This window comes from Zalophus californianus, chromosome 4, assembly GCF_009762305.2.
Source record: "Zalophus californianus isolate mZalCal1 chromosome 4, mZalCal1.pri.v2, whole genome shotgun sequence".
Lineage (NCBI taxonomy): Eukaryota > Metazoa > Chordata > Mammalia > Carnivora > Otariidae > Zalophus > Zalophus californianus.
In genome coordinates, this window is record NC_045598.1 from 71,998,169 (window position 1) to 72,022,905 (window position 24,737).

Below are 24,737 nucleotides of genomic sequence, written 5' to 3' on the forward strand. Positions count from 1 at the left end.
ATGCTTACGGCAGCTTTTTCCTCAGGACAATTATTTTTCTAGTCAGTTGTTCCAGCATTTTCCACTATGTAATCCAGGAACGTACTATTTTAAGGCAGCCCACTCCTCTTCATTTCCCAAAGCAAATGAACCCCACCTTGAACTATCAATTACTGATGAGATCACTTTATAACTAAGAGTAATGTTACAAGTAGCACCAGAAGAGCCACTAATCTACAAATTTGATAATCCTTCTTGGGCATGTTCACAGAGAATGCTTTGGCTGGGTGTTTACTCTCAAATAAACAAGCTGCACATGTTCCTGAGTTTCTCTTGAATTGGCAAAGGTAGGGCTACATTTGAAGATCCAGGCAGGTTTCCAAAGGAAGTACATACTGTACAATATGAGGAAAAACATACTGCAAAGTTACTAATTCTAACAGCAAGTGGGACTCGGAGCCCATTTACTTACCCGTGGACCTCTCTTTCCTGATGGACCTGGAATACCTGCTGGACCTGGTGGACCCTTGGAAAACAAATGCCAAAATGTGAGACATCTAATAGACACATCTTTTCTCATGAATCTCATTAAGATTCCCGCACTAGGGCTTTTTCTTTTCAGTCCCCAGTTCCCGGCTAATGATGATTTTAAAGTAACATGAATCCCCTCACCCTAATCAGCAGGGGTGAGAGTTGAAACTCAAGTGTCCTCTTTAATCTGGCCAGGGATGGCAACAGGAAGTCTGTGACTTATGGTTACAGCCACTGTGTCTAGTTTTTACAGGGACCATAACTAGTAGTTTTGTGGGTAATTTTTATCTAACTTTACTTTTACTGCTGAAGGCAGAATTCAATTTAGGGTTTGGAGACCAACAGCTACAGTTTTGTTCAAACACATTTCAAAAGACTTGCCCTGAAAAATTAAAGCACTGACAGTATTATGTTCTTTTAAAAGACTTATAGCAAGAATCTGTGTAATGTGTTAAACTGTTATAATGAGATCCTTCTAGTATATTCAGTAATAAATCTGCCTTACACCAAATATAGCATACCAGGAAGTCAGTAATAGACTTAAATGGTTTGCAAAACAAAGTAGGAAAGCAAAAACTGATCCATTTTAAAGTGTTCTGAGTTCTTTAAATGTTACTTATTAAATATATCAAATAAGAAATAAGAAACTACTACTTTACTTCCTTGTGTAATGCTTTATGTCATCTTTTTTACTTTAACAATCAACTGGGGCAGAATAAATGTTCATTTGGGATATGGTTAACACATTCACTCATCTTTCACACTTAATTGTTACTGAGCACTCCGCTGACATGGAATTATTCTTGGTGTCTCTAGAGCATACACATATTCCATTTTACAAATGTTCATTCAATATTGCCTTAAAGTGTAGTACAAACATTGAAATTAGACATATCAAAGTTAAAGTACTAGCCCTATCATTAACAAGTAGCATGACCTAATGAGCCTCATTTTCATGCAGCATTTTTTCTCATTCTTGATATTAACTACTGTTTGAAACTTTCTTCTTTTCTTATATTACAGTCATTTTGAAGTTTTGTAATGCTCTTTATATATTTCAAGCTGTCCATTTTCCTTTAATTGTATTTTTTCTTCTCCTCTCCCCTAACTTGATAAAAACCGTTCATGTATTTCCTAGTATTAAGAGATAAGTACTATTTCTATTCAACCTCAGACTGAGGGCATTCTCCTTCCTGAACTGTTCAAATATTTTAACAGCTATTATTATATTACTAGCATCCATCAAAAACTAACTTCCACTTATTTTTTTTTAAATTGGAATTCTTTTCAATAGTTCTGGTTCTGTTGTTATAATCAGAAATTAAAGGCTATTTATATGAAGTCCCCCAAAATAAGAAAAATGAAAAACTAAATGAAAATTAAAACAGGATGTCTAGTTTGGTTTATTGCCCTATCACACTACATTACAACAAAAGAAAACACCATTCCATTCACATGGAAAAGGTAATTAACATTAGATACTGGGGAAGAAAGAAAGCATATTTTATGTCCTGATTGAAATATTTAAGTTGTTTAATAAGCACTAAATAAAAATCGATTTTAGCTTTCTTCACAATTTTGCATTTTCAAATCTTTCAGAATAGATTAATAATAGGGATTTCTGGAAAACAGGGAAGCAAACTGATTTTATATGTCATGACTGACTTGTTTGAGGAAAATAAGTTATTTTCTGTAAATAAAGTTAAGTACTAAAAATGGCACTTTAACTTTGAGATTATTAGTTATTAAGAGAAAGTATAATTCAATGAAAAGAACAATGGTTTTGCAATTGTCTAGTCTAGATTCAAGTCATGCCTCAATCATTTACTAGCTGAATGACCTTGCACAAGTCAGTTACTCTTTCCAAGCCTTATGTTTAAAATACTGGTGATAAAAATATACCTCGCAGGAGGAGCAAGTCGGCAGAGGAGTAGTCCCAGGAATTCAGCTAGATAGGGATCAAACCATTCTGAACACCTATGAACTGTACAGGAGATCGAAGAAAAGAATAGCAACAACACTCTGAACAGAAAAGCGACCACTTTCTGGAAGGTAGGACATGGGGAGAAGTGAATCCGAGGCGATATTCGGGAGGACAGATGGTGGAGGAAGGGGCCTCCATCAGCCGCTACTGGGAAGTGATAGAGCCACAGAGCGCAAAATTGGAAATTTTAGAAGTTGGCTCCGCTGAGGGACATCGCTCCAGTGGCTAAGCGGGAGGTGGAACCCTTGCGGGACAGTGTGGTCTCAGGACCCTCCGGGTCACAAGAAGACTGGGGGTGACTGAGTGCATCACAGCTCCCAGGTATCAGAGCGGGGAAGCTGGCTGCAGAGATGGAGCCAAGGCGCGGGCTCTCAGCTCGGGGTTGCCATGAACCATGATCCACAGCACAGTCGGGCCACTGCTCCTCCAGCAGGGACCCAACAAGCGGCAGATCCGGGGAGACTCCTCTTCCTCCCCCGGGAGGAGCGGCGCGGGAGCGCACCGCAGGGATCTGCTGGGTTTGGAGACTCCACATGGGGTCGGGTGCCAGAGATAGAAATGCTCGGTCACAGGCCGGGTGAGCACAGAGTGCAGCCGGAGACCGGGAGTTGAGAGTGATTGACTGCTTTTCTCTGGGGGCTTACTGAGGAGTGGAGCCCTGAGTTCTTGGCTCCTCCGGGTTGGAGATTGGGAGGCCGCCGTTTCACTCTCCTCCTCCAAAGCTGAACGGAAAGCTCGCAGGGAACAAAAGCTCCCGAGAGCAAGCCCGAGCAGATTACTTAGCCCGACCCGGCAAGGGCGGGGCAATTCCACCTCCAGCAAAGACATTTGGGAACCATGGCAACAGGCCCCTCCCCCAGATCAGCAAGAACAGCCAGCCAAGACCCAAATTTACCGATCAGTGAGAATGGCAGAACTCCAGAGCTAGGGGAATACTGCACATAGAATTCATGGCTCTTTTACCATGATTCTTTAGTCTTTCAAAGTTAATTTTTTTTATTTTCTTTATTTTTTCTTTTTCTATTTTTTTTATTTTTCTTTTTCCCTTTTTCAACCAAAATCTTATCAATCCCTTTTTTAAAAATCTTTTTTACTTTTCATTTTTAGTCATATTCTATCCCTTCATTGTAGTTAAGCTTATTTTTTGCATATATATATATATATATATGTATGCTTTTCTTTCTTTAAAATTTTGGGATACAGTTTCTTCTAACAGACCAAAATATATCCTAAATCTCTAGTGTATGGCTTTGTTCTAGTCTCCTGCCTAATCACATTCTCTCCCTTTTTTAAAATTTTTTTCTTTTTTCAACCAACTTATCTTCTCAATTCCTTTTATAAAATCTTTTATAATTTTCATCTTTGCAGTCATATTCCATCCCTTCATCGTATTTACCCTTATTTTTGTACATATATAAGTTTTTCTTTCTTTAAAACTTTGCAAGGCACTTTCTTCTAAAAGACCAAAATACACCCAAAATCTAAATGTGTAGCACTGATCTATGCACTAGACTGATTATATTTGATCATATTCTTTTTTTTATCTTTTTTTTTCTTTTTTCTTTCTTTCCCTTTCTTTTCCCCTGGTTTTAGGTCTCTTCTGATTTGTTTAGTATATATTTTTCTGCGGTCGTTGTTACCCTGTTACCATATTGTTCTCGCATTCCTCTATTGTCCTCTGGACAAAATGACAAGATGGAAAAAATCACCTCAAAAAAAAGAACAAGGGGCAGTACCAACTGCCAGGGACCTAATCAATATGGACATTAGTAAGATGTCAGAACTAGAGTTCAGAATGACAATTTTAAAGATACTAGCTGGGCTTGAAAAAAGCATGGAAGATATTAGAGAAACCATTTCTGGAGATTCAAAGAACTAAAATCTAACCAAGTCAAAATCAAAAAGGCTATTAATATGGTGCAATAAAAATGGAGGCTCTGACTGCTAGGATAAATGAGGCAGAAGAGAGAATTGATGACATAAAAGACCAAATGATGGAAAATAAAGAAGCTGAGAAAAAGTGAGATAAACAACTACTGGATCACGAGGGCAGAATTTGAGAGATAAGTGATACTATAAGTAGAAACAATATTAGAATAATTGGGATCCCAGAAGAAGAAAGAGAGAGGGGGGCAGAAGTTATATTAGAGCAAATTATAGCAGAGAATTTCCCTAATTTGGGGAAGGAAATAGTCATCAAAATCCAGGAGGCACAGAGAATCCCCCTCAAAATCAATAAAAATAGGTCAACACCCCAACATCGAATAGTAAAAATTACGAGTCTCAGAGACAAAGAGAAAATCCTGAAAGCAGCTCGGGACAAGAGATCTGTAACCTACAATGGTAGAAATATTAGATTGGCAAAGGACCTATCCACAGACCTGGCAGGCCAGAAAGGACTGGCATGATATATTCAGAGCACTAAATGAGAAAAATATGCAGCCAAGAATACTATATCCAGCCAGGCTGTCATTGAAAATAAAAGGAGAGATAAAAAGCTTCCAGGACAAACAAAAACTAAAGGAATTTGCAAACACGAAACCAGCCCTATAAGAAATATTGAAAGGGGTCCTCAAAGCAAAGAGAGACCCTAAAAGTAACATAGACCAGAAAGGAACACAGACAATATACAGTAATATTCACCTTACAGGCAATACAATGGCACTAAATTCATATCTTTCAATAGTTACCCTGAATGTAAATGGGCTAAATGCCCCAATCAAAAAACACAGGGTATCAGATTGGATTAAAAAAACAAGACCCATCGATATGTTGTCTGCAAGAGACTCGTTTTAGACCCAAAGACACCTCCAGATTGAAAGTGAGGGGGTGGAAAACCATTTACCATGCTAATGGACACCAAAAGAAAGCTGGGGTGGCAATCCTTATATCAGAAAAATTAGATTTTTAAACCAAATACTATAACAAGAGATGAGGAAGGACACTATGCCATACTTAAAGGGTCTATCCAACAAGAAGATCTAACAACTTTAAACATCTATGCCCCTAATATGGGAGCAGCCAATTATATAAGGCAATTAATAACAAAAGCAAAGAAACACATTGATGATAATACAATAATAGGAGGGGACTTTAACACCCCCCTCACTGAAATGGACAGATCATCTAAGCAAAAGATCAACAAGGAAATAAAGACTTTAAACGACACACTGGACCAAATGGATTTCACAGATATATTCAGAACATTCCATCCATTTTGAAATGACTATTTTGGGATTTACAGAAGAGCTTAATGCTCATCTCATCATACTGACTTTTTCTGAAGAAAGTAAATGGCTTTCATGACTATTTATTTAATATGACCTGTACCGTAGCTCAGTTTTATTACTAAGATGTTAATAATTAATTGCTATAGCTGACAAGAGTTTATTTCTCTATAATAATACATTCTTCAGATTTTATTTTAAAACCTTTAAACATTAACTCTAATAAGAATTGTTCAATACCTATCAAATCATTTCAAACAAGAACAACAAAGGAAACATAAACTAAGCAGGTGACATCATTTCCCATTCAGTTGCCTCTGGAACCAAACCAGTGACTCAGATTTTATTTTCATCAAAGAAAGAAATACTTCAAGATATATTTTAGTCTGCTTGCAATTAGAAAATTATTTTCTAAACACATACAGGTTGATTACTTAAGATATAAAACATAAAAGGCTAAAACATGTTTCTAATGTGATTTTAAATAGATTTAAATAAGTTTTAAATGACTTAGAAATTTTTCAAATGTTCATCTATAATTGCCCCTACACAATAAAAGAATTTCAGAGCTGAAAACATCTATTATCTCATAGTTTTGTTTATATATTATTAAATAAGTGATTTGGCTGGGTTTTTTTTTCCATTGAATAGACAGATGGGCTGTTAGCTAATTTTTTGTATTAGGTAGCAGGAGATTTTATTAATTCATAAATGTAAATGAACTATGTCATTAAAGATTTAATGAAATATGTTATTCTTAATAGATACTAAACTATTTCATTTAGAATGATAATGCAAGGGTTTCCTTTTTTCCAGTGATTCACTACAAAATTACCTCTATCTAAAATAAATTTTTATACTCTATTTTAATTCACTTGATATTATTTTGCTGAAAGATGTGTTTAATGATTATCAATTAATTTAATTGATGTATTTAATGTATTTTTCTTTAGTGTACTACAACTTTCATATTCTTCTCTTAACATGACTACGTATTAAGTCTATGGTTTTTCTATAAAGAATGCTGATCTATATTTAGCAGTTGAATTCTTGGTTGAATTTCAACTGGACAAGAAAAACATATAGCTTACTCACCACTTTACCAGAATTAAGTAACCTTTCAGTCTGCCAATAAAAACAGCAACAAAAATACAACATTTGAGCCAGGGTTGCATTCCGGTTGGATGTATTATAATAATGACAAATTCACTCACTATAGCCAGGATATATTCCTGAAACAGATCCGATCTGTTCTGAATTGTTCAGTCTAGAGATTTCTTTTTGATAAGTTAATACATTAAGACAGATTTAAAAAAAAACAACAACTTACAGGAGGTCCAGTGTCCCCTTTTGGCCCTCTTAGAGTCTCCATTTCGAGCATTGTATTAAGATCTTCATAATAATAATTATAATCATAAAGGTCAGTCTCATAGGTACTTTCAATGGGGTAGGTAGCGTCAGAATCAAATTCACCTTCTTTCCTCAGGTCAAGGTGATTGTCCACAGCCAGCTCATCTGTCACTCTGTATAAGGTTGTGTTTAAAATCTGCTGTAGTTCCATGAGTTCATTAGTGTGTAGATTTGCTGTGATAGCCTTCTTGAGATTAGTAATTGTTTCCTGTTTCATATGTGGAAGAACAGATGATATCTTCTTAAATGGTGACAAACCAGTTACTCTATCATTATGTTGTGTGATATTGTCAGACACATTTGGGAGAGAACTAAATTTCTCCTTGCTATTTGTTCTTGCCTTATTGAGATGATGGGTCACCGATAGGCTTAAATTTGTCTGAGTATGTTCCTCAGTGATAATTTCTTTGGCCTGAATTCCATGGTTTACAAGATCCACAGCGGAGACATTGCTTGAATGAAGAGAGGTTGACTGAGATTTTGATATCTGGTGTCCTTGTTGTTTACGGACTGTGGCAGAATCGTTAATTATGATATTTGGGATGCTTTTGCCTTTGGTAAATGTGTCCTCTGACAGCAATTTTTCACCAAATTGTTTGGGCAAACGAGAGTTTTCCAGTATCTCAGCTGGTATGATGGTTGTATGAAGAAGGCTTATCTCAGGGCAACAACGCTGCTTCACATATTTGCAATAATCTGCAGATGCTTCTGCAGAAGGAATAATATCCAACTGACATACTATTCCTTCAAAATGTACAGAATTATTATTCATACTTCCTAAGGTAAACACACTGTTAGAATCAAAAGTCTGAACTTCCAAAAGAGTCTCTCTGCTAAAATATTTCTTTCCACACTCAACAAACATTGAGACAACTTGGTTTCTAATAGTAATAGCAAATGAGTGCCATTGCTCATTGTGAAAACTGTAGTTGAAAAATACAGACTGCTTTCCTCCAAGGTATACTACTAATTTTTTAGGTAATAATTGCACTCCTAATTGCAGTCTATTTTTATTTCTAATGCTGAAGAGAAATGCATTGTTTACTCTATGTGACTGCAACCCAATTAATATTGTAAATGGCTGTTCTAAGATGACTGGTAAAATTTTCAAGAGAGGTGACTCAATGTAAGCATCATTTGTTAAAATGACACCTGATTCTGTTAAATGGAACCCCTGAGGTAATGGTGTAGGTGATGATGGTACAGCAGTCACTGATGATGAATGTCTTACATCTTTGCCTCCAAGGCCTAGCTGATGAAGAATATCTATGCCTGGGAATTAAAAAGAGAGAGAGAAAGAGAAAGAATCTTACTCTTATGCATTCACATGTTCATATAAATGTTTGAATATGAGAACATATTCCTTGTCTGTATCAACAGTAACCCCTAAAGTAAGCATGCTTTATCAATTTCCAGGTAATGAAAGATATGGAGAGGAAAAGTAAAATGTTATACTCATAATTTGAAACACACACATACGTACAAACATAGCCATGTGACTGTGCATGCACACACACGCACATGCACACACACACACACTAATATTCCTAAACCCAAAATTTAATAAATGTTCCCTCATTTTTCCTGATCAATTAGGAATCTTATTTGTTACTCCAATGAATATTACTTCTTTAATTTAAAACTTAAAATTTTATGATTTCTATGTTAAAGAGGAACAGGGGACGCAGTTACCAAAAAAAATTTATAACTTGGAAATCATTTTATAAATTAAGTTCACATAATCTTTAAACTATAGTTTTTCAGGCTATTTTCCCTTGTGGCCTTCTGGGAATTTACAAGTCATATAAAAGTTTTCCCTATGCCTAATACCTTCACTTTGCTACACATAGAGCATTCAGTCACCTTGATATCTCCTAGACAGGAGAACCTTAATTCCTATTGTTGATGATCACATACTTTTTCTTTCCATTCCAAGTTTCTCTTGCTTCCATTATTTTCTCAGTCCTCCATAGTAATTTTTATCCAAACAATTTTTAGACTTTTTCAATAATTATTATATAATATAGATTTTATGTAATACAAAATTTTATAAAATTATGGCCTTTCCTGGTTTATTTTTATTGCAGTGTTACAAATAGTATACTGTTTCTCTCCTTTATCCAATTATAAACTCTTAGAAGACAGGTTCTATGTCTGATTCATTATTGCATAGCTACTATTCTTGCCTTGAAAATAGTTCTACAATTTCTAGATTAATGAATATGCCCCACCAGGATTTTATCAGATGCCACATTTATCTCTGAGAGAGTCTTATAAAATAAAATACAATTTGTAAAGAATGATGAATCATTTCTTAGAGATATAGAACAGTTTAGTCAGCCATATGATCTTTATGATTTTGGAGGTTATAAACCTCCCACCTGTATCTTTGTACATATATAATCATTTCCAATAAGAAATGTCAAAGAATATTAATTCATAACTGTGATAACAGAAAAAAATAAACGTTTTTGAAGATTAGCCCAGACAATTGTGAATCATCTTAGTTTTTCTTTTATAAAAAATTAGTAGATATTTGATGTTCATGTTTATTACAAATAGCAAAGATAATGGCAAATATAACTCATGCATAATCTAGCAATACAATTAAAATGTTTTCTCAGCAGACAGCTTTACAAAATACTCAAGTGTTTTAAGGTTATAACAATCATCATATTTATAAAGTAGTTGTAGTTTTATAATAGTTTTAAAAGTTATAAATGTTTGTATCTAAGACACAGTATGACGGCAACTCTCAATCTTTTCCACCAAAACATTACTAACAGCAGTTTAGAATTATATATGTCTCCAGGAGTTTGGAGGAATATTTTAAAGAGGCCCCATAAAAACACAAAAAGTATCTTGACTTCTCATATTTTATAATTTAGGAAACACTATAATTTTACTCTGGCTATTTTTAATATAATATGACTATTTTTTTAATATAAAACATAAATTACCAGTTAAATTAGTTAACTATCCCATCCCCAATCTTCATGGAAAATTTATACTTCTGAAACATGTCTGCTTAGTCTGTGACTTTGGGTACTCTTGCCCAATATATCTGCCTCTGTGGGTGTGCATATCTCAATCTGAGAAGTAAACTATGTTAGAAACACTACTCCTAGAAAAATCACAATGCTTAAAATATAATCATATATTATGTGAAAGTTATCATTCTAAGATGCCAGATAGGCTATCTTTACACAAAGGAAGTGCCACATTTATGTGGTATGATAACAAGAGCTGCTCCTTGCCCAAAGAAAACTTCTCCTTCTATTTAACAATAACCCCTGCTACATAGTACCTCAGATTTCCAATGCTCTTAAAGGAAATATTACTGGAAAGAGTATTATTTGAAAACTTCATTATATATATGTGTGTGTGTTTAATATTTCATATATATTTTTCCTTTAATTCTATTTTATTTGAGTTTTTATAACAAATAGCTGAGATTAAGAAAAAAATGGCTTTGAGAATTTGCTATTCAGTAAGTGTCTTGTTATTGAACCATTCTTGCATTCCTGAAATAAAATCTACTTGATGGTTGTATATTATTCTTTTGATACCTTGCTGGGTTCTTGAAAAATAGTGTATGTAGAACCATCACATCAATATTTATAAGTTAAGACTGCTCTGTGTTTTTTCTCTTATTGTACTATCTTTATCAGACTATAATATCGATTCATTATTTTCTATGGCCTAATTTAAATAGAATTTATTAGGCTATGTTTTAAAAACATAAAGTACAAATTAGATACCATTCTCTCATCACAATGCTAACAAGTTACATTTTAATAACAAAATCAGAAAACAAAGAAACAAACAAAACCCTTTAACTGGAAAATGTAAAGGTTTTCTCCTAAATCATTTGGATCAATGGGAAAATACAAATAAAAATTACATGGTTTTTAGAAAACAACAAAAACAAAAATACTGCAGATCAAAATCTATGGGATACAGCTCTAGAATTATCTTTTAGAAAAAAAGATTTATATTTTTATTCTGCTACCTTTAAAATTATAAATTTATACAATGTCCCTAGTCCTCTTTATTTAGACATATCTATTATTTCTTTCCTATGAACAGTGTTTCCTTTTTCTTCCTCCTCCCCTTTACCTTACCATCTAATATTAGCCAATAGAATTAGCGTTCTTAGCATTTACCTTTTTATTATTAAATATCCTGATAGTATTTTTTTTATTTGCTTTATCAGCTTTGGATAATATTAATTCCCAGCTTCTACATATAAGCCAATCAGCAAACTTAATATACCTCCTGTCTTTTTTCCCTCTTCCCCTCCCATTTGTCAAGGATTGTACCCCATTCCTACATTAATTCATATGGTAACTTATGCGCAGTTCTGTTCCCACATTTTCTTCTGATAAATATAGCCAGTCTTTTGCAGTCATTTTCTCAGTTATTTATTTTTGATGAAGTTATCCTCTATTATTAGTCTCTTCAAGAAGTATTCATGGGAAAATTTCCTGGATGTTTGACTTTTTAGGATTGTTTGTTGTTATCCTTGTATCTTAAATTTCATTGGATATAAAATTCTTTGCCAATACTTTCTTTCCTTAAATATCTTATAGATATGATTCCACTATCTTTAGGTGTGGAATGTTAGGATAGAAAAATCTGAAGTCAGCTAATTTTATTTCTCCCCTAAGTGACTCAATTTTTTTGTTACCAACATGCCCCAAAGAGAAGTTCTTTATCTTTGAAGTGAAGTGCAGATTTTATTAGGATATGGCTTCATATTGACCCTTCTGGATAAATGTTTCCAGGCATACAGTATGCCCATTTGTTGTATAGATCCAAGTTTTGTTGTTGTTGTTTACTTCAGCAAAGTTTTCATGAATTATATCCTTGAATATTTGTTCTATTTTATAGTTTTGGTTTTCTTCTTCAAAAATTCCTATTGTAAGTATGTTTAATCTCCATTGCTATCTTCTATTTCTATCATTTCTCTGCAATCTTTTAAAATATGTTATCTTCAGTTCTGCTATTTTCTCACTTCTGTCTTTACAGTGTTTCCTATAATGTTTAAACTCTCTTTGTGCTCCTTCCAATCTCATCTTGATTTATATTATAAAGGTTTTTTCCTACTACATCTTTTCTGAGTTCTACAAGCTCACAATTCATATCCATTTAACGTCTTGCCATATCTTCCTTCTCTTGAGTTCTTATATTTCTGTTTTATGATCTTCCTTCATAGAGGTGTTTTTTTTCCTTATGTGTGCATTCTCATTTTGCTGCTTTCCCCTATATTTTTCTTACTGTACCTTTCTATTTATGCTGTGCCAGTTGCTTTTAGTTACTTATTATTTCATAGCCCAACAATTTATAGAAGGATGCTGAGGGAGAAGACAGAGGGCCAAGCCTTCCAATCTCAAAACCCAAAGGCTGTTTCAGCATTACCAGCATTCTTTCTCAAATGGCTTTTTGATATAGCCTCACCTTTTTCTCTAAATCAAACCTATCTAGCAGAACTTCTACAGCCAGCCCAGTTGGCAACACCTTACTCTCCTTCTCCTATATCTGCTCTCCTTCCCCTATATCTGCTCTCTTTCCCCTATGTCAGAATGAATCCTTCACCTTACAAAGTAGGTTTGTGCATGTTCTGAGATCTGTCCCCACTGAGCCACCTAGTTATTATCTGTACTTCTTTCTTGTACTTGCTCCTGGGCAGCTTCTGTCCTCCCCAGATCCTGTAGCACTTGTTTTGTATAGGGTATGCTCCTCATCTTTAAGAAGTGTGTGGTTATGCTGGCACTTATATGCTTTTCTCAGCGTATTTTGAGAGTTTGCAGATTTTATCAGTCCTCTAGTTTTGCGGAAAATGGAGTTTTCAGCGTTATTTACTATTTCATTCATCTTTTCTTTTCATATGATATCCAGAAACGGAAGTGGGAAGATAATATCTCATGGTTTCATGTTTATACTTAAAGTCTATACCTATTTCACAGATGAAGAATCTGAGGCCCAGAGAGATTACATAACCTAGTCAAGTCATATAGCTGATAAATAGTAGAAATGGATCCAATCAGTCCAATCAGTCTAGCTTCAAAGTCTATAATCTTTGCCCCACCACATTGCCTCACAGCCACTCTATGCTCCACATCACCTCCCTTGGCAAGCCTCGTGAATTAATCATAGTTATTTTTCCCACAGAATCTCACAGTGGGAATACTATCTAGTTAGCCACCAGAGTTGGATCTGAGTGGATATCTAAATGTGAATCCAGTTTTAAACTTTCAAATCTTAGTGTGAATATGTTTAGCAAATGCTTTGAGCAGATATTGATAGAACAGAGAACTCTTAAGGATAAAAGGTACAGATGAGAGGGAGTGGGGAGAACAGGAGAAAGAAAGTCTCCTATCAGAGGACAGACTCTTTATTGTTAATTTAGGTCTGACCCTGGATATCATGAAACTGCAATTTGGAAGTTAAATTTAGATCATTGGTTATGTGGGAAACAAAGGCAGAAGAGAAATTATTAAATTTCCTTACTACCTACAGCCCATTGACAAGTCCTTGAAACAGGCAGAGTGACATTCCTCTAGGGACTCAACTGCCTCAATGTTAATACTTTGCTAAGGGTAAAAGGCAATGTTAGCCCAACCCCCAGGATCCTGTAAGTCTACTTTAACATATAAAAATTCCTTTAGAAATTTCCTTTATCTCTAACCCCACCAAAATATCTGTTGGCAATCTCCCCCCAAGCATATGGCCTACCGATACATATATCTGAAAAGTCTCATGACTAAGATTTTATTAGATGGTAATAAATAACTTTCCCAACAATAGCTAGCCCCCTCAAGGTCCTAGAAACCTTGCTTCCAAAATTCCTTAGAGACTTACACTATCCCTAATCCCCTCCCAACTTGAAAGTATATAATGGGCCACTCCTCATGACCCCATGGCACCTCTTTCTGCCCACAGGTCCTGTCCCCATGCTTTCATAAAACCACCTTTTTGCACAAAAGACGTCTCAAGAATTCTTTCTTGGCTGTCAGCTTCGAACCCCAATATCTTTTCCTATATCAATTGGTACTGATGAATACAGCAAGAAAAAACTTAGTTGTCTATAGTAAGTTACTTGTTTCATGAGTGGCCCTAACCACAAAATCAATCCAGTTTGTGTCACTTAGGAAATCAGTTACTATTTAAAGAACACTGATTACCAACTAGGCACTTCATTGAGTGCTTTGCATTTTTTTTCATTAAGAAAGTTTTTCCCTTTAGAAATTTTTTTCTAAATAATTTTTTATTTGAGTGTAGTTGGCACATAATGTTACATTATTTTCAAGTGTACAACATAGTCATTCAACAAATCTATGTTATGCTATGCTTACCATAGCATAAGTGTAGCTCCCATCTGTCCCCATACAATGCTATTACAATACCATTGACTATATTCCCTGTGCTGTACCTTTCATCCCCATGACTTCATTCCATAACCGGAAGTCTGTATCTCATACTCCCCTTCATCCATTTTGCTCATCTCTCCACCCCCCTTCCCTCTGGCAACCATCAATTTGTTCTCTGATTTATAGGTCTAATTCTGCTTTTTGTTTGTTTATTCGTTTGTTTTGTTTTTCAGATTCACGTGTGAGGGAAATCATATGGCATTTGTCTTTCTCGGTCTGATTTATTTCTCTTGTGCTTTGTATTTTTTAAAGAATAAAAATAATAGCAGAATTTGTTAGTTCTATGTACCAAGCACTGTTCTCACAACTTTATTAAGCCACGTAATGCTCACAATAACCCTATGAGGTAGGTACTATGGCTAACTCTATCTGACAGTCATAAAAACTAAGTCACAGAGAATTTGAATAACTTTACTAAGGTCACCCTAGTAGGAAGTGTAGAGGCAGAATCTGAAAGCAGGCAGACCCCCTGACTCAATCTCTCAGCATGGCAACTTCTAGGAATGCATATGTCATCTAACAGCAGAGCTGATTTTATCTCTTTTACCTATTTGCTTCTCAAACAGAGAATAAATCATGGTGTCACCAAGACAACGGGCTTTGCTCTTTTTACTGTAAACACCAAGCCTAATGACTTCACCCAAAACATGATTTCAATAACCACATATGCTGACTCACAAACCTCTCTTCTGGACTTGCATATCCAATTGCCTACTGAATTTATGCAGTAGAGATTAGGTGTCCTGCAAGTACTTCTAACTTAATATATTTTCCCCATGTGTTCCTCTTACTTTAATGCCTCTCTTAGTGAAGAACTCTACTACCAAACCACCAGCCAGAGTGATATTTTTATAGTCAATTATATCATGCCAATCTCCTGAAAAAAAATCCTCCCATGGCTTCCTGTTACAGTAAAAATACAATCCAACTCTTTACATGGTGTAGGAGACCAATGTGGTCAGCTCCCTTCTTTCCTCTCTTATCTCATCTCTTTTCATTTCATCCCACCTTACTTTGCACCAGCCACACCAGTCTTTTCTTATTCCTTCAAACCACTAAACTCATTTTGAATTCGTGGCATTTGCACTTATTGTTCTTTCTGCTTAGAATGCTCTAAACCTTTCATTTATTCATTCAGATCTAGGCTCAAATGTGACCTCTTCAGAGAGGACTGCCCTGACAACAATGCCTAAAATATAAAATTGTCCTCCTCCTTGCCCCAGTGACTCTCCAACATCTTACTATACTTTTTTTTTTTTCCTCACAGGACAGAAAATTTAGGGGGTGATATATATAAATATATCATATATTATATATATCACATTTTATATGTATGTGTGTGTGTATATATATATATATATATATATATATATATACACACACACACACACACACACACACACAGACTTGCCTATTGCTTTGCTCCCCAGTTGAAATGTAAATCCATGACGGTACTTCATCTTTTTTTACTGTTATATTCCAACATATAGAATAATGACTAAAACAAAGTAGGTCCAAAATATTGCTTGAATGAATGAATGAATCAATACAGCCATCTAACCCAAAAACCTGCTAATCACCTTTAATACTTCCTTTCCACCCATTCTCCATACCTATTCAGTCACCAAGTCCAACACAAACCTTAGTTAAGCTCTCTTTATCCTTAGATTATTATCTTAGTCTCCTAATAGATTTCTCTGCCTCTTTTAAGACACCCTTATCCAATCTGTCATCCACACTACTGCCAGAGAAACCTTTCTCTCTTTGTAGAGAACAAAATGAACATTTAGTTCATGACACTGCTTCCTATAATACATCAGTGGTTCTCAAAGCTTTTAGTGTAAAACTGAAACTTCTTTTTTTTTAAAGATTTTATTTATTTATTTGAGAGAGAGAATGAGATAGAGCATGAGATGGGGGAGGGTCAGAGGGAGAAGCAGACTCCCTGCTGAGCAGGGAGCCCGATGCGGGATTGGATCCCAGGACTCCAGGATCATGACTTGAGCCAAAGGCTGTCGCCCAACCAACTGAGCCACCCAGGCGCCCAAACTGGAACTTCTTATTTCAGCCCTCAGGAACTTAGTGATCTAACCCCTGCCTGCATTTCCAGTCTCATATCTCATGCCTTCCTAATGAGCTTTCCCCTTTTTAATTTATGCTAAACATCAAAGGTGATCAAACCCAAAAGATCAGAACAGGAAAACTTAGAATGTAGGGAAAAAAGGATCACTCTCCACAAGAGAATATACTAGAAATAAAAAAGAACCAATAAACAAGGAATGAAGTATCCATGCTCTTTCAGCCTTATGGATGTCCTGTTTTTAAAAAAGTCTTTTATCATTTTTCATGCCCTCACTCTTTCATTAAAAGATTATGACTTCATTTTAAAATGATTTTTGTGTTAAGATATTCCATGGAACTGTGTATGTCTGTGACACCGTTGATGAGGTTGAGCAGATTAGCATATTTAAGATTATCCTTATAATTGTGAATGGTATGGTAGCCTTATTGCAAACTGCCAAATTATGCAAGTGAATCACTGGGACCCCCTGTCCTGATTTCATTTTCCCCAGCCCTTCTTTTCCACCATTTCCACTATGGCACCCAAAGTCCACTACTTATGTAGTAAAAATTTAACCTTGCCCAAAGAGCAGTCAGACATTTGTCCTCAGCTCCTAGGAGGCACTCTCTAAGCCCTTGAATATCTTGCCTGATAAAAATATCTTTGTTTATCTGAGGGTTGTGGACCATACCAGATAGTCCAACAATGTGATTTATGGTAAGGGCTTTGGTCATGTGGTATCTGTTCAACCTCAAGAGGGACTGGAAACTGAGGTCAGCTACATGGGCAGTCCACCCTGTCTATGTGACAGAGCCCCAGTAAAGACTCTGGACATGAGGGCCCAGGTGAGTTTCACCAGATGGCAATATTCTGTGCATACTGTCACATATCATTGTGGGACAGTTGGCACTGACTCCTGGGAGAGGACCACTGGAAGCTCCATAGGTGGGACTTTCCTAGACCCTAACCCATGTGTCTCTTCTGTGGGCTGACTTCAATCTCTATTCTTTTGCTGTAATAAACTATAACTGTGAGTATAACAAATTTCACTGGGTTCTATAAATCCTTCTAAAGCATTACTGAGACTGAAGGTTGTCTTAGGGACCCTCAAACTTGCAGTTGGTGTCAGAAGTAGCTTGGTCTTGCTGACTGCCCCCTAGTATACTCTAGCCCTTACACATTTTTCCTTCAGTGGTATCTGCTCACTCCATGGCATTCTCCACTCTCACGTTTTTTTCTTTTCTTTTTCTTAAATTTCTTGCTATATCAAAATGTATCTGTGTTTAAAAAAAATAAATCCCATTCTTTCAGAGCCCTGCTAAGTATATCTCTTCATGCCAAATTTACTTATCTTGTAAGATGCAGTTCAAGTGTTACCTCCTCTGTAAGTCTTCAGTGTTTGTGTAGTTTTTGTTTGTTGTTTTTTGTTATACACTAAGGACAAATAGATCATACTCAATTTGCTAATAAAATCAATCTTCTAAGCCTGCGAGGCTGATGCTGAGATGTAGGCACAGACATTCCAACCTTGCTTGCCTTTCATTTGAACTTGTATGGTAGGCACCATTGATACTATTATCACTAGTTAGAAGAAAAGAAAAGGGGAGAGAGGTAAGAAGAGAGGAAAATGGGAAGAGAGATAGAAAGTGGGGAGAGGAAGGAAGAATAGGAAAGGAGAGAGAAAAAGGAAAAACTGAGTCTCAGCAGATGATAAAATTATGACTAATTCCCTAGTATTTGACTTTAAATCCAGTGGCTATATAATTAACTCTATGGTGCCTAAAGAAATAGATATGGGAGAGCCAATTGTTATACTTGTTTTACAAGTCTTACAAGCACTTCTTTTTATAAGAGAACCAAGGAAACATTGTAGCTGTCAATATTCAACAGTATTCTATCATAAAATGGAGGAACAATAGTAATATTATGTTTGCCCTTCAAAAATGTAAGGATTCTTATATTTCTTAGTATGTGGTAGCATGAAAGATTTAAAAGTTATCAACTTTTAGATAAAAGTAAAGAGTAATATCACTTGACAGGGTATAATAAATTAGTGTTAACTCATTAAATAACTAAATTAATATAATATAGCACTTAATAAATTCTCAGTTTAAAATTTTTATATATCTGGGTCAGCAAAATATCCAAGCTATATTCTCTCTAGTTTGTAGAAATGAAAGAATAGAATGATTGTTTATTTTATTTATTTATTTATTTGAGAGAGAGAGAGAATGAGAGATAGAAAGCACGAGAGGGAAGAGGGTCAAAAGGAGAAGGAGACTCCCTGCTGAGCAGGAAGCCCGATGTGGGACTCGATCCTGGGACTCCAGGATCATGACCTGAGCCGAAGGCAGTCACTTAACCAACTGAGCCACCCAGGCGCCCTGAATGATTGTTTAAAATAAAATCACAAACGGGCACCTGCACCCAGGTCAGTCAGTTAAGCATCTGCCTTCAGCTCAGGGCATGATCCTGGAGTCCCAGGATGGAGCCCTGCATCAGGCTCCCCACTCGGCAGGGAGTCTGCTTCTTCCTCTGACCCTCCCCCCTCTCATGCTTTCTCTCTCTAACTCTCTCTCTCTCAAATAAATAAAATCTTTTTAAAAAAATAAATAAAATCACAAAGTTGTAAATAAGAAAAATAACATAAGCCTTAATATATTTTCGTTGCCCATTTACCCAAATTGATTAAATTAACCAGATAATTGTCCAATATCCACTTTCTATTGTTCTATATAGTCTCAGCCAAATACTCAGTGCTAGAATCAAGACTCAAATACAAGCTGCCTGGCTTCCAGCTCACTGAGTTAAGGAACTAAAGGAAGTTGCTTAAATTCAACGATTTTAGTTTATTTCAGTTTTTCAATATTATGAGCATATGGGAAAAAGGAGGGATCTTGAGTATTCTTTTTTCCTTAAAAAAAAAATTATCGTGTCTTCATCATATAACAGGCATGCACTAAACACTTGACATATATTCTCTCATTTTACCCATACAACAACCCTATGTAGTAAGAACTATTGTTATCTTTACTTTGGAGTTGCTGAAAATAAGCTCAGAGTATTTAAGGGACTTGCTCCAGATCACATAGCTAGCAAGCACTGGAACCTGGCTTCTAGCTCTAGAACACCTGTGCTTTATTAAGCACCACTGTCACACTGGGTATGTGTGACTTTAAAGTATTCCTACTGTAAATAACACATCTATTATGGATAAAGAGATAAAAGCAAACTTATTCATAAAATGAGAAATGAAGCTTTATCCTATGTGTAAAGATTTTGTTTAAGTGTCCATAAGGCGTTTCAGCAGAAAATCCTTAGAGTAACTGCAGCTAGAATGAGCTGATTCTCTGTTAATAATAAACACATTTTGGATTCATTTCCACAGGAAATACTCTTTTTGGAAATAGTATTCTACACACAGAGATTTCTATACATGTGGTTTTCATACTTAGGGATCATGAGCCTGAGAATGCTGTGCATGTTGAGGATTAGCTACATGTCTTGCATGTTGTACGTTATCCTGTAGAGGTACTGCAGCTAGGTCCATCTCTGGTGGCCAGCCCACCAACACAGACTGAGTAATAAGGAAAGCAGACCTTGTCAGATAAGAAAAGGGATCTGTCTCTGCCAAATACTCAGAAAACTCAGCCTTAAATAAATTTTTCCTTGAAACAGAATCATGTATTCAATATAGGTTGTACCTAAAACTTGATTATAAAACAAATGCAAAATTTAAAGATATTTATTTATTTATTTATTTATTTATTTGAGAGAGAGAGAGCACTCATGCACATGAGCAGGGGAAGGGGCAAAGGGAGAGGGAGAAGTAGACTCCCCACTGAGCAGGGAGCTCCACATGAGACTTGATCCCAGGACCCTGGGACAATGACCTGAACCAAAAGCAGATGCTTATCCGACTGAGCCACCCAGGGGCCCCATAAAATTAAATTTATTAACAAAGTATTTTAAATTATTTTCTTGGCTGTGTTAAAGCTTCAAGGAATAACTGAAAACAGGGCAAATAACAGATGTTTATATCTGTTTGGTCTTAAATCTCACTAAAATGAGAATAAGGAAATGTGCTCTAAACCTACCTGGGCAAAAGGAATGGCTGGAAGAGACAACAGCAGATAAGAGATATCAATAAATTCTTGAAAGATGAAAAGCACAGGAAGGAATTAGCAAAACTGAAGAAAAAAAAAACTGAAGACTAAAGGCTTGTAGCGTAGCATTGTAAGTGCTAATGCAGGTGGGCCAACTCACATCCCAAAACCCTGAAAAGGCTCAAGAACTGAAGGTGCCAAGTCAGTGAATTTAGGAGGAAGGCAGGGGGCTTCAAGTGGGGGTGGGGGTAGTAGGTGGTAAAAGCATGTATAAGAAACTTTGAAACCACAACAGAATACTAAAGCTTACTTGTGTAGAAACATTGAATCACTCATAGCAGTAGATGGAAGAGAAGCACCATAATGAGAACAAGGGGATTCAGTTAAACTCTCTGTACTGAAAGATGAGACAGCCCCTCTTGCCCCCACCAGTTATATAACTTAACTCCAATAACAGAGGCAACCAGGATTATACTCCACAGGTAAGATACTGAAGAATTCTTCTCTAAAGAAACTGTACAACCTTAGACACTTGTGGGTCCAACAAGAAAATGGTCAGCTAAGTTCCTACTGCAAGGCCCTCTATGCAAAATATACCAGTTAGTAAGCTTACCCATGAAAACAGTTTCCAAACATATTTTTAGTGCCTTACTTTTAAATGACAAAACAGGTGGTACAGACATAAAAACTTTTTCCAACACAAAAGACAGACCAAAACAAACAAAAATTTGTAGGAAAGAAAGGCAATGCGGGGAGCACAAGAAAAGTTCAAGAAAGTTCTTTTTTTAAAAGATTTTATTTATTTGAGAGAGAAAGAGAGTAAGCAAGAGAGAGAGGGAGAGAGAGAGAGAGAATGAACACAAGCCAGGGGAGGGGCAGAGAAGCAGACTACCCACTGAGCAAAGAGCCCAATGTGGGACTTGATCACAGGACCCTGGGATCATGACCTGAGCTGAAGGCAGATGCTTAACCAAATGAGCCACCCAGGTGCCCCCAAAAAGTTAATCTATCTTTACATACATAAGAGTAGATAGTGCATCAAAGAAACAAGAACAAGATGCTATCTTTCTTTCTTAAAGAACAATCTGAGTAAGAACGCTCTTAAAAATATAAATACAGCAGAAATAAAAAAAATTAAATGTTTGGAATAGTGACTCATGAAAATCTAATTATAAAATATAACAAAAAACAAAGAGGGGAAATAAGAGCTAAAAATAAGAATATAAGGATCCCAGATCCTTTTTTTTTTTAATGTAACTAGAACTTAAATGTCTCATTTTTATTTTTTTTCATTTTTTTTATTAACATAGAATGTTTTACTTGTCTCAGGGGCACAGGTCTGTGATTCATCAGTCTTACACAATTCATAGCACTCACCATAGTACATACCCTCCCCAATGTCCATCACCCAGCCACCCCATTTCTCCGACCCCCCACCACTCAGCAAACCTCAGTTTGTTTCCTGAGATTAAGAGTCTCTTATGGTTCGTCTCCCTCTCTGGTTTCAAGCTGTTTTGTTTTTCCCTCCCTTCCCCTATGATCCTCTGTCTTGTTTCTCAAATTCCTCATATCAGTGAGATCATATGATACTTGCCTTTCTCGGATTGACTTATTTCACTTAGCATAATACCCTCTAGTTCCATCCACGTCGTTGCAAATGGCAAGATGTCATTTTTTGATGGCTGCATAATATTCCATTATATATATATACACCACATCTTCTTTATCCATTCATCTGTCAGTGGACATCTAGGCTCTTTCCATAGTTTGGCTATTGTGGACATTGCTGCTATAAACATTGGGGAGCAGGTGCCCCTTCAGATCACTACATTTATATCTTTGGGGTAAATACCCAGTAGTGCCATTGCTGGTTCGTATGGTAGCTCTATTTTCAACTGTTTGAGAAACTTCCATACTGTTTTCCAGAGTGGCTGCACCAGCTTTCATTCCCACCAACAGTGTAGGAGGGTTCCCCTTTCTCCACATCCTCACCAACATCTGTCATTTCCTGACTTGTTAATTTTAGCCATTCTGACTGGTGTGAGGTGGTATTTCATTGAGGTTTTGATTTGGATTTCCCTGATGCCCAATGACATTGAGCACTTTTTCATGTGTCTGTTGGCCATTTGGATGTCATCTTTACAGAAATGTCTGTTCATGTCTTCCGCCCATTTCATGATTGAATTATTTGTTCTTTGGGTGTTGAGTTTGATAAGTTCTTTATAGATTTTGAATACTAGCCCTTTATCTGATGTGTCATTTGCAAATATTTTCTCCCATTCTGTCAGGTGTCTTTTGGTTTTGTTGGACTGTTTCCTTTGCTGTGCAAAAGCTTTTTATCTTGATGATGTCCCAATAGTTCATTTTTGCCCTTGCTTCCCTTGCCTTTGGCGATGTTTCTAGGAAGAAGTTGCTGTGGCTGAGGTCGAAGAGGTTGCTGCCTGTGTTCTCCTGTAGGATTTGATGTACTCCTGTCTCACATTTAGGTCTTTCAACCATTTTGAGTCTATTTTGTGTGTGGTGTAAGGCAATGGTCCAGTTTCATTCTTCTGCATGTGGCTGTCCAATTTTTCCACACCATTTGTTGAAGAGACTGTCTTTTTTCCATTGGACATTCTTTCCTACTTTGTCGAAGATTAGTTGACCATAGAGTTGAGGGTCCATTTCTGGGCTCTCTATTCTGTTCCATTGATCTATGTGTCTGTTTTTGTGCCAGTACCATACTATACTGTCTTAATGATGACAGCTTTGTAATAGAGCTTGAAGTCCAGAATTGTGATAACACCAGCTTTGCTTTTCTTTTTCAACATTCCTCTGACTATTTGGGGTCTTTTCTTGTTCCATACAAATTTTAGGATTATTTGTTCCAGCTCTGCGAAAAAAGTTGATGGTATTTTGATAGGGATTGCATTAAATGTGTATTATTTGTTCCAGCTCTGTGAAAAAAGTTGATGGTATTTTGATAGGGATTGCATTAAATGTGTAGATGGTTCTAGGTAACATAGACATTTCCACAATATTTGTTCTTCCAGTCCACGAGCATGGAACGTTTTTCCATTTCTTTGTGTCTTCCTCAATTTCTTTCATGAGTATTCTATAGTTTTCTGAGTACAGATTCTTTGCATCTTTGGTTAGATTTATTCCTAGTTATGTTATGGTTTTGGGTGCAACTGTAAATGGGATTGACTCCTTAACTTCTCTCTCTTCTGTCTTGTTGTTGGTGTAGAGAAATGCAACTGATTTCTGTGTACTGATTTTATATCCTGCCACTTTACTGAATTCCTGTGTGAGTTCTAGCAGTTTTGGGGTGGAGTCTTTTGGGTTTTCTACATAAAGTATCATATCATCTGCAAAGAATGAGAGTTTGACTTCTTCTTTGCTGATTCAGATGCTTTTTATTTCTTTTTGTTGTCTGATTGCTGAGGTTAGGACTTCTAGTAATATGTTGAATAGCAGTGGTGATAGTGGACATCCCTGCCGTGTTCCTGACCTTAGGGGAAAAGCTCTCGGTTTTTCCCCATTGAGTACGATATTCACTGTGGGTTTTTCATAGATGATTTTTATGATATTGAGGTTTTAATCAAGAAGGGATGCCATAATTTGTCAAATGCTTTTTCTGCATCTATTGAGAGGATCATATGTGGTTCTTGTTTTTTCTTTTATTAATGTATCACATTGATTGATTTGCGGATGTTTGACCAACCATGCAGCCCAGGAATAAATCCCACTTGGTCGTGGTGAATAATCCTTTTAATGTACTGTTGGATCTTATTGCTAGCATTTTGGTGAGAATTTTTGCATCCATGTTCATCAAGGATATTGGTCTGTAATTCTCCTTTTTGATGGGTTACTTGTCTGGTTTTTGGGACCAAGGTAATGCTGGCCTCATAAAATGAGTTTGGAAGTTTTCCTTCCATTTCCATTTTTTGGAACAGTTTCAGAAGAATAGGTATTAATTCTTTAAATGTTTGGTAGAACTCCCCTGAGAAGCCATCTGGCCCTGGG

At 36.1% G+C, this 24,737-nt stretch overlaps 1 protein-coding gene across 1 annotated transcript in view; it reads right to left on the reverse strand.

The window, feature by feature from the left end:
• The window catches only part of COL24A1 (collagen type XXIV alpha 1 chain), a 414,236-nt gene that overhangs the window by 339,926 nt on the left and 49,573 nt on the right, over window positions 1-24,737 (reverse strand). Inside the window, exons 5-6 of the mRNA XM_027615241.2 lie at window positions 7,052-8,403; window positions 452-505 (exon numbers count right to left, since the gene is read on the reverse strand). Of these exons, the coding sequence (XP_027471042.2) occupies window positions 452-505; window positions 7,052-8,403 (1,406 nt within the window). The remainder of the gene's footprint in view (window positions 1-451; window positions 506-7,051; window positions 8,404-24,737) is intronic.